We start from the raw sequence: 12,163 nt of genomic DNA, 5'->3' as shown, positions 1-12,163 counted from the left end.
ATTAATGCATCGTCCATTGCCTAATCCCCATTTATCTGGTTCGAACAGAAGATAATTTCCATAATATTCCCAAGGATCTTAGGGAATGCAAAAATCAAAATAAAATAATTTAGCCCCGATTATGACAAACAAAATTATAATATATACAGATTAAAATTATGAAAAGTTTAAACACTGCTACTTTGTACCAATATTGATTTAATTTAAGCTAACACAATTTGTTCATGAAATTTTAAGGTCAGTATGTAATTTACAGTCCATTGTACCCTCCTTCCCTGTTAATATACCAAGCTCCCAAAAATGGAAACAAATTTGATTTCAAGAAATGCATATTTTAATGTAAAATACATTTACAGTTAAAAATCCAGGGATAGATGGATAGAACTATTGTGGATAAATTTATTTGCCCACAATTCTTGTTTTAAAAATTATGTATTCATTGTACGACTAAAAGCAAAGGTGTAAAACATTACATTCTGTCTCAATACAGAGCATTTTTATAGGTAAACATAAATGATCTTTCTTGAAAAGGCCTATATAACTTTTTTGATAAATTTAATGATCTGTAAAATCCCTGAAAGTTCTAGCTTTATGCACATTCGTCTGAAAATTCAATAATACACCAAAAAAGATTCTCCATCTTTCTTAGAACTTTAAATAATATTAGATTTTTGAAGATTATTTTGATATAGAATATCAAGAAGGGAGAGGACATCTATTGATAAAATTAACTTAAAACATAATTTTTCAATATTTACAAGTTATGAAAGTCAGCTAATGGGAGAGGATATTAATATATCATCCATTGTATCCCCAAATCAGCAGAAGATGAATTTTATACCCTCTTGATGGACAGTGGACAAAATAATGCCACGGTCGTAGCGGTCATGCGTCATGCGTCAGGTTGGAAGGCTGACGCAAATTTCCGACCCCAGATTTGGCGATTTCAGAAAATTTTTTCTTAATATTATAGATAATTAGATAATCTAGCAAGCATCGCTTTTATCTCATAGAGAAAAATAGTAAATCAAATAGCGAAAACTGAGATCTGAAATTCCTTCCAATATGACGCAAGACGCATGACCGCTACGACCGTGGCATTATTTTGTACACTATCCTCTTGATGATAAAAATCCGCCAATACTAATTTCAAATAATTGTACTGTAATCACTTTATACAGAATTTTTAAAGCAAAAACTATAGAAAACAAGAAAAGGAATTTTCATAAGTACCGCAGCAATAACGGTATCAAAAAAGCATTATTATTTACTTATATAGTTAGTATCAGAAGAAATATTATTTTGTGAAGTGATTATAAAGGATGTACAGCCGGACGTACAAAAATAATGTATATATTTGGTAGCTAACCTTTGTTATCTTGGAAAAGGTGTATGCCAATTTTTCTTTAAAGAAGGGATATGCCAATTGGTGTTATATTAATCTTCCCTAGATCTTTTGTGTTATGCACCTTCTTTGGTAGCTTATTTATCTAAATTGGGGAAAGAAAGGGTTGTAGATTAATTAAGATGTTCTCTACTTCCCTGGAATTTGTCGGTGGAGGCGACACAGTCATGTACTGTATAGTTTTTTCATACAACATGAAATTACATCCGTTTTATCCCAGTTAAACATTAAGGTGTTGCATTGACAAATAATTTCAAGTTTATGTCTACTATTTATATATAATTAGAGATGTAGTTATTAAGTAATCTCTCATATTACAGTTTTCTAATGAATTTATGAATATACTCTTTTGTTTAATGTGTAGCTGTGCTACCAAATGCTTATATCATCCTTGTTTTATCTGTGCAACCTTTACCCTTGCTCTCATACCTATACAGATAAACAACAATCATAATATTATTCATATGTAGCGCGGCAATTTTAATTTGTAATAAACAAAACTAATATCGAGTATCCAAAAATATATTAGATATATGTTATTTATCAAGTAAATCAAATAAATATCATAAAACAATTTTTAATACTAGTGGATTAACCCATAGCATCTAGGGGCTCTGCATTCGCTGGGGGTAAGAATTGCCTAAATCCATCACATGGCTAAAACTTTAAAATAGAATATATGAAGCTTCTTTAAAATGTAGAACTCAATAGGTGCAGCAGTTATCGAAATCTTAAGCTACAGAAAAAACCTAACTACTTTAGATAATAAGATTTGTTTTAAACATATTATTTGAATAAAAATTAAATATTACGAATTATCTAAGAAATCCTTATCTTTATATTTTTAAAAACTTATAGTTTCTTATCTTCCCGCTAGAGTGTACAAAACATACAACAAATCTTACCCTATCTTATCTAACCTAACAGTTCTTATTTATTTTATTTTATAACATAGTGCTGTATTTTATTTTACATTCAAGATTTAAAATGTTTTGAAGAATAAAAATGATCATTGTTTAACTTAACAACGAAATCTTTTGCGAAATAATTATTAATAATGGATAACCTTAACTTAAGATTAAGGAAACAAATGTTCGTGAATGGAGTAGAAGCATCTATCTCATATTTTGTTGAGGAACTGTCATTCCCTTTATTCCTGTTATTTTATATAATTGTTTGTCCATCAAGATATCTCTAACCTCAAAACTTCTATTGATGAGCAGATTCATGAATGTCTTAGGATTGTCCAGGCTATTTTCGGAAGATTTAACTCTTGTTATGGTTTTAGGCTATGCTTTATGCCTGTTGTTGTTTATAGGGTGAAACTGTAATTCTTAAAAATACAAACTTTAAATAGTTTAATTTTGCTTGAAAATGAATTCATAAAAAAGTAATCTTATTCTAATTTAAACATTTCAATAATTGCTTCCAACAACCTAAATTGCGCCCAGAAATACAGGGATAGGAAAATGGGGGATAAATTAATTCACCTCCAAAATTATTTTGGTAAACTTAATCACTCATTTACTTTTAAAGTATGGAAAAATGTTTATTTATCGTATTGTAAATATTATAGACAGCTTTCCACGTTTATTAAAATGAAAAATTATAAAATTAAAACCAGTTTTCTTAGCAATCCAAAGGCCTGGGTTTTCAAAACAGGTATTAATTTTTAGATTTTTATTTTAATATTCATTGAAAGTTTTTCTAATATGTTGCTATATATGATTTTTCTTTATGGATTAGAACCGGTTTTAATCCATCGGATATTTGTCAGTTTCGAAGCAATACTAGAAAAAAATCATAAACTTTAATGTCGGTGTCTTATACCTTTCTCCCTGATTTTCTGCATACAATAAACTAACAAGGAAAAAAAACCCTAAAAATCTAAGAATTTAAAGTAACATACATAAATTATAAATTACATGCACAGGATTTTGTCAGGGGTTGTATTTTATAAATAAGTGAAAAAGCCTTCCTACTTTCAATTTTAAAGGGGTTTTTAATCCCTAATATATACCCATTACGCATACATTTAATTTAAACTATAGAATTTTAACCAATGTCTACAACTTTTTATATTTCTGAATCATAGAGTTGCTGCGCTTAAAAATACATTTAAGTGCAATTTGTTTATAATTTGGGAATATATTTGCAATTTTTTTATAACAGTATTTGCTATTTTTGTAAGCAATATTACCTATTAATCTTTATTGTTGTAGTTATATCAACACATGATGTTTAATGTTGGACGTAATGTCAATTTAAATTACAAGTTAATCACCACAATTTTTTTTCAAATTTAAGACAATCCACATTTTTCATTGAAATTTATTGTTAAATCAATCATAGTAGTTCAAAAACATTGAAATTTATGCATAATAATTGGAAGGAAAATTAATTTATTGTCTATTGCCCTATCTCTATACTCTCACATCTGAAAGAACAATTAAATTTAGTCATTTATCAATCTATCTATCTGTTATCTGTTAATATCACATTTTAATCAATCTATCATTATATATTCATCCATTTATCTATCTATTATACCAAAACTTTACTTTAGTAAATACTAAAAAAAATTGACTGTGTGATTGATTTCTTTAATTTTAATCATTGGTAATATTTTTTGGATAAATTAACAGCACAACATTTAAACTAGGTTGACACACTCTACCCTTGAGGTAGCCCTGACAAAATGTTGTCAAGTCGGATGCATACATCATTCTTATAACATGTGTGTGTGTGTTTGAGAGTAGCGCAGCTTCTCTATAATCAGGTTATGCCTGTTTGTCCGACTTTCACTACACAGACACACTTGATTGCAGTACAGTAGAGCAAGGGTTTTTTAAAAACTAATTGTTTATTTTAAAATTACATTATTAAAAATCTTATAGGATTTTAGTTATCTGTATTACACCTTATTGTTCGTTTTAATCTAAATTATTAGTTTATTGTTGGTGTGCAACTGGTGGACAAACTATTCTTGTGTATTTGTGTGAGTGTGTATTGGTCTGTTTGTATGTGTGTGTGTGTGTGGATTTTGATTGCTCATAGTTATGTAGAAAGGAAATTAAACAAAATATTCTGCCAGGCCAATTGAGTATTTTTAGATTCCTCATATTTACACCATATTTTCTTTCTAAAAAATCCACAAATGTGAAAATTTAAATTAAAATCTAAAATGATTGGCAGTTAGTTAATCTTTTTCAAATTTTTATTTGTGAAATTCTGTTTTTTTTTGTAGTTGATATATTATACATTTAGATATAAATTTTGTAATTGAAGAAAACTTTTTTTTTTACTGTCTTTGAAAAGTGCTCTTTTAAACCGAATTTTATATTTCCTTTATTGACAACAACTGCAAGAAAACTGTACAAAACAATATATTTACGGCCTTAAAAATGATCTTTTCTTTACACTTTTCCACAAGGAAATATGCAAGACTGTCATATTTTGGCAACCTTTGAAGGATATTTAAAAACATACCTATTTAATGGTCAGATGCACGTTTGGATTACTTTATTTTGGGAGCCTTAATGACTATATTATCTATGATATTTTTTAGTTTTTTTAAGCGTTATATTTAAAGCTTAACAATTGTCCAAGATAACCGGCTACTAATAGGATTGTTCCTTGTTGAAAAAAAACCTTCTAATTTTGAGTAAACCATTCATGTATCAAACTGGTAAATATATGAGTATGTACACACATTGCCTTGATTAACATAATTATGCTTTATTAACAAGGATGGGTTGGGTTAAAAAAGACAAATTATTGTCAGAGGAAGTTTTAAATCTTTACTTTTCATACTTACGAGAGTTTTTTTAAGCAAAGCTCTTCTACAATGTGGTATGTACATCTATCCTACTGTGACAGTCTCCATGTTGTACTAAGAAGCATTCAGTTGCATCTTTCTCAAGCACTAACACATACACACACACTAACACTCTGTTATTCTATGTTTATAATCCATTGATAATCCATTACTTTAACCGAATTTTTCCTAAAAATTACTTTTGTTTGTAATCCCTTATCTTAGTTTTTAACATCTTGTTATTGCTGCGCTACCTATGAACATAGATATTCTTGCTATGAATGTATGTGCTTTAATACGTAAATATGCAACTTTTTATTTATTACACAGCCAACAAATAAGGAAAACAAGAACAACCAGGTTTTTAGGTAGCGCAGGGATCAACTTAGTATAGTTTAAAGGAAGTTTTGATAAGTTTTGGGCAATTCCTTCGCTAATTACCAGGCATAAATGATGATTTCACAACACATCTAAAACCTCAATCCAAAGGTTGTGCAATAAAGGGTTGGTTGTCTGTAATTCTACTTTTGGAAAATTCTTCAAATTACAAATAAATATAAATGGTCTAATGAAAAAAAATAATGCATTAATTAAGCCTAAATCTAAAGTCTTCAAATAAAAGAGACATACTGAAAGTTAATTAAAGCGTAGCTGCGCTACATGAAATATGAGTGTGTCTGTCTCTAGGTCCATGCACAGTACATCACCACAAAATGTTGATAATTGCTATGCACACAACAGCATTGCGGGATAACCCTGAATTTACCTTATGGACTATTTACCCACCCCGCTAAAAGGGATCTATATTTCGATAAGATGTGAAAGAAAAGATAGAAATGAAGTAACACAATAAAAAAAAACAATTATCTTCCCCCTGTTACCTTTAAGATACCTATGAGAAAAATTTAAACACATTAATTATGTAAATTTAAATTCACCATCCATTGTCTCATACCTTCATCTCTGCAAAATATCAATCCAACCAATTTCTTTTATGCTCCATTTTCCCTATTTGAATATCTATTGGATAGTTCTGGGGGACGGTTCAGCTACAGAACTCACTTACGAAGATGAAGATTTTGCCAACAATTTTGTTGTGCTCGGCATTGAGCTGCACATTTTTTTTTGGCGCGAAACATCCTCTCTTTAGATGCGCAGCGCGGTATTGCACTCATAACCCTGTTAAAACTGGTAACTTTTAATTGACATACAATTTGAATTATGCATCTCGACTTTACATGGCCTTTGTTATTATAAGTCATAGCTGGAAATAAACGACATTCCGTTATAAGAGCTGTTAAACTTGATATTTCTATAGACATAATGGACATGAACAATAATCTTATGTTGATATAATAATAATACCATAGTTCAACTGGTACATCTAGCAAACAAATTATTTTCTCTTCCTTAATGTTTTTATAACGCACTAATTTTGAGGAACTTATTTGTTCTTTTAAGGAAGGGGAAGCGGTTTTTATGCTTAGAGTTTTATAAAATTTTCAATTAATAATCATATCTCATACAGAATTTCGCTTGACGAGCAAGTTAGTTATAATAGATTAAATTCATAATATGACCAATTTACCTGTTTTTATTGTCTTTGTTGTTAAATATTAGCAAAATGTTGCTAGTTTAATATTGCTGTGCTACTTATGGATTGAATTTTGTATTTTAGTTACTTTTTTAACCTTTTTGCATGAAAATGTGTATATTTGTAATATTTTGTTTATATCATTGTTTATTGAAATATTTATATATTTGCTACTTCCTTTAAAATATGTATTTATGGTTCCTAAATTATAGAGATATTCCTATCAGGGGCGTCCAAGCTTTTTATTTTGGGGGGGGTAAAATTTTTTTAAGGGGGGGGTAATTTGGTTTTGGGGGGGGTAAAATGGCGCGCGAAGCGCGCCGCAAATTTTTTTTACCCCCCCCAAAATTTTTACCCCGGGGGTAAAATTTGCTTGGGGGGGGTAATTACCCCCCCTGAAATCTGTTGGCAGGGGTAAAATTTGTTTACCCCCCCCAAAATTTACCCCCGGGGTAAATTTTTGGGGGGGGTAATTTAAATTTTATAAAAAATTTAGTATTAAAAATGCGCGCGAAGCGCGCAAAAATTTTTTTTGTTAGAGATTTTCTATTTTGGGGGGAGTATTTACCCCCCCAAAATGGTTTGGGGGGGTAAATACCCCCCCCAAAATCGTTGGGGGTGCCTACGGCACCCCCAAGGTAGGGGTAATTTTTTTTTTGGGGGGGTATTGTTCACAAAATTTTGGGGGTGCCTACGGCACCCCCAAAATCGTTTGGGGGTGCCAAATGGCCCATTACCCCCCCCCTTGGACGCCTATGATTCCTATAGCAAGTATAATTTAAGTTTAAGATAGTTAGATACACAAATAGTTTATTTTATACTGGGAAAACTCAAGTTATTATCTTGATTATAGCTATATTTCAAGTATCTAAAGATTTTTAAACAGTTCTATCATTCAAAAACTCCGGGGACACAAATCTCAATTGATTTGTCCAACCTTTTTCACCAATGACATAAGGGCAGTTTTTTTTTATCATAAACCAATAAATCGTTCCTTGTCTTATCCATTAAGATCCCTGTATAATTTACAAAACTAAAGTGGTTGTAAAATCGGTATTTTTATTTACAGAAATCTATTCGTGTATCTAACTATAGAACTGTATATACTAGAGGAAATAGTCGGTGTACTCAACTTAATTTAAATGTTCCGTTTTGGTTTTATATCTGAATAGGGTGTGTCCTTAATTTCCGTATATGTATCATATTATAAGATTATCAGAACCGCCTATCATTGGCATAAAAGCTGACCCTAGCCTTTTCCTTCGAACCAATTATCATTTTAAATTCGCTATTTCGAAAAGTTGCGGATGTATGAACACCTGCGCATGTGATACTTACGGAATTAAAGACACACCATCTGATTTTTATAACTTTTATCCAAGGAGCGAAGGTTCTTCATAGTTTTTTTTTGTGTAGCTTTTAAATAGATTGTAAACAATTGTTATTGCTTTTGAACCAAAGGCATTGTTTATGTAAAATAAAATTTAAATATTAATTTTTTTCAGGCCAAGTCTGACGCTGGCAATGGTTGGATTCAAGGCGGGGGCGGCGGGCAGAGCGATATTGACGGCGATTTGTCCCGCCGCAGCGAGCCAGAAATGGAGTACCACAACCGGCGGGCCAGTGATGTCGACACAGATTATCGGCGGGAGATGTTGAATAGTGTGCATAGTGAGGCGAGAGGCAGGGACGGCGGGCGGCGGGATGTTGTTGCTCCGCCGAGTATTTATCAGCAAGCCGCCACGCTCAATACAAGAGAAATTGAGATTTCTCAGGTAGGGCTTTTCAATGTTTTAATTATCTTCTCTTTAATTTTATGACCTTAGTTTGTAAGTCCTAATTGATCTGTCATTTTTTGTCGTAGAATTCCCTTACAACTGGTGGATGCTTGTACTATAAAAAGGCTTTTTATTGCCATAATTAATCCTTTTTATTTGGTGAAATCATTTGTGTGCCGTTCAAAAGCAAAGTAGCAAAAACTTAATTATTAATGAAAAAACATATTATTATATTTAAAAGAGGTTGTTTAATTATGAGTATAATGTTAGAGGGGCAGGTTATTTTTTTGCCCATTTAATGATAATTTACATCTCTGGTTCCTTTCTTAATATTTTGATAACAAGTCTTTTTGTTGACGGGATAAAACACTCGAAATAATTTTGACCAACAGCAATAAAAGAGAAATGGGAAAAATTACAAATTTCTTGTACATCTGGTAACTAAAGATTTTTATAAATCGATGAAATAAACTTGAAAATTGTCGAAGAAATCTTTTTTCTCTAATTTTTTTACTTCTAAAACAGCTTTTCTTTTTTGTAGGCTAAAAACTGTTTACAATGTCATGTTTTTATTTTTACCAGGATATCAAATAAACTATCTAAAATCTAAAAGTTCTGTCTTACAGAAAAGTTTTGGCCTTTTTGGATAAAATAGTTTCTTTTGCCTAAAAATAACTATTTTCGTATGAAAATTCTGGGAGGTAAAATTTAATGACACATGTTTTAATCCACACATAATCTTTCTCTAATATTTTTCAATTGCCATCAATAGTCCTATCTCTGTATACTTGAGTAAAAAAATAAATATTTTGTGTTGGTATCAAATAACCACCTTTTCCCCCCGGGGAGAAAATGTTCGAAAAAGTTTTTGTAACACAAATCAATTCTAAAAATTTCCCCACCCACAATTTGTTATATTGCAAGTTTTAAATTAATTTCAATTTCCCCAACTCCTACCAAAAAAACAACAACAATAATTTTTTGAAGGGATATATATAAATTTTTGGTATTTTATCCACTTAATGATAATAAATGTAAAACCCCTTCATCGGATCAAAATTGTTGGTTAAAAACTTTGGACACTGTTGAAATCATCCATTTAAGATTAAATAAAAGTACCCAAAGGCATGTTATTGTAATATATTTTTGATGGTGGAAGGAGGGTTGTTATATGGTTCAAAAGTTTCAAATTGGATACTGTTGAAATATTTATTTTTATCTAGAAAGCTAGTAGGCAGACACACACACACAAACACGCCCACAAAAACACACACACACACACATATATTCTTTTACACACATGTTTCAAATTATTTTACTGCCTTGATAGATTTCTATTTTCACTCATTTTTTTTTTACACCGGCCTATATAACCCCCCAAAAATAGTCTAAATCCTTACCATAATTAAATCATAAATTACCTACAGTTATTTTATAGCCTAAAACTCAATTATTTTATGATTGCAATTTAAGCGATATTCTTTTAATTTTCGTTAAGGTCTTTAAAAACGTTTACGCAGATAAATAATTTAAGTCATTAAAACTTAGTTCACATTTTAACCGACAACGCATTAAAAAAAGTAATAATAGTTTTTGGCGGTAGAATGCTCATTTATTTAATTACCATAATAGTTGCCCTTTTCAGGTGCGCTTTCCCTTCCGCATATTTAACACATTGTCAAACTGACCCCTCCCCTTTGAAGCGCTTTAAACATTAAAAATCCAAAAAATGTATGTCCTTTTGCCCATTCTGTATTTATACAATTTAGTAACAAATTTATGTACATTGTACAAGACTTACAAAATAATGTTCTGCTTTTAAAGTTCTAACATTTAACAAGAATTATTGTACGTTTGTCTTTTCTTCAGATTTTAGAGCTTCGCTTTTTTTAAACACTGTGCTTATGTAATAAAATGCAGAATTGAAGTCACACCGCCCTAAGGTCAATATTCACGGACAAGCATGAAAAACAAGGATGGAAACATCCCTGACAAGCGAATCATAATGGTCAATAATGAACTTCCTGACCTGTAGGCTATAATTAGTAGAAAACAACTCCAATTTATAATGCCATAAGTGACTTACTGAACTGCACAAAACCCTAATAATAGAAAAGTTTAACTAATAAACACTTACATAAAAGTTAACGGGGTAATAAGGTATCTTTTTCATCATTGCATTATCCCTATGTACCTGTAACCTTACACCTAAAATTAACCGTGAGTCCCAACTAAGTTTATTCATAATTGTCCCATCCCTCCATACCTGCTGCCTGGTCTAAAGACCTAAAATTGACCGTAGTCCCCAAAGTTTTATAATAACATTTTTTCGTTCGTTGAACTATCAAGTTTTGGGACTAATATTCAATTTTGAATAGTTGGTTTCCAAATGTTTCAACCATAAACTAAAATCTACTGAAGGGGTAATTTTTTGCATCATTTGGGATGTACAATGTACATCAATTTACTGGCCATTGTCTTATCCCTTTAGATCCCTGCTTAAAAGTGACCGTATTAACATTAGTGTCCCAACTAAGTTTATTCATCGCATAGTTTAAATTAAGTCAATTCTTTCCGCGTTTATAATAGTAGCACTAGCAAAGCTACTCAATTAATTGGTTTGTCTAACAAATTTGTACATTGGGTTGACAGTAATTTACAATGGGGGTGTGATACCATTAGTGTGTTAAATAGCGGGAAGGCTTTCCCAAATTTTAAAATCAAGGGGGTTTTTGACACCCCCCCCCCCTCCTACTAAGAGTTAATAAGACACACACATAAACATAAAGAACCTACTACTTTAGTTTATTGTTTTTGTCGCACCTATTCATTTCATTATATTTATCCTTGTTTTATAACACCATCAATAAAACATAGTAATATATTATTCTGAATCATTAAGCAAGTTGGTAAAAATTTACATAAAATGTTGTTCAAGAATTTAAAATTTTATTACCTTACCAAAAAAATTTAAATTAGGAATAAAATACTTTTTGAAGCAAATCTTTCATATTTTGTAAAATTGGTTTCACTCGATCAAAAAGAGTTTAGGACTTATTATTGTTTAATAAAATACCCTGCGTGGCCCTCTACATATTCTCTAACATTTACCCAACCTAACCTAACTTAAAATAAGCATCAAAGATACGTCTTTTTCTTCAGAAAGTTTTATTTGCACTTCATACACGATATAAAGGAAACCTTCAAAATAAATACTACTTTGAAATAGATTTTTCTTGTTATTTTTTGTACAAAATTTGAGCAATGGCAAAATTATGCCCTCGAGGTTTTTAACACTTTTATTATATATCTGCCTGTCTGTCTATCCGAACGTCTATCTTGTCTGTCAGTTTATACTTATATCATTTATGTACCCTTTCATTGTAACTAAAAATTATATGTAAGGGTGTTTATCTTGTCCCTTAAGATCTTGCAAACAGCTGATTCAACCCTTTTTAATCTTTATTTGCCCACAAAATGCGGAATCCGCCACTAAATTATTAAGAAAGGTTTATTTGTGCTATCCCTGTCCTTGGCTTTATGTAAATAATGAAAATACATGCATAAAC

General features: G+C 30.8%; 1 protein-coding gene across 3 annotated transcripts in view; it reads left to right on the top strand.

Moving 5' to 3' along the window:
* The window catches only part of LOC145322364 (uncharacterized), a 225,466-nt gene that overhangs the window by 195,693 nt on the left and 17,610 nt on the right, over positions 1-12,163 (top strand). For all 3 annotated transcript variants that reach the window (XM_080164348.1, XM_080164349.1, XM_080164347.1), the window contains one exon: positions 8,322-8,591. In XM_080164348.1, the coding sequence (XP_080020474.1) occupies positions 8,322-8,591 (270 nt within the window). The remainder of the gene's footprint in view (positions 1-8,321; positions 8,592-12,163) is intronic.

This window comes from Acartia tonsa, chromosome 6 (genome assembly GCF_053477335.1).
Source record: "Acartia tonsa isolate MP-2025a chromosome 6, ASM5347733v1, whole genome shotgun sequence".
Lineage (NCBI taxonomy): Eukaryota > Metazoa > Arthropoda > Copepoda > Calanoida > Acartiidae > Acartia > Acartia tonsa.
This window is presented reverse-complemented; position numbering and strand designations above follow the sequence as displayed.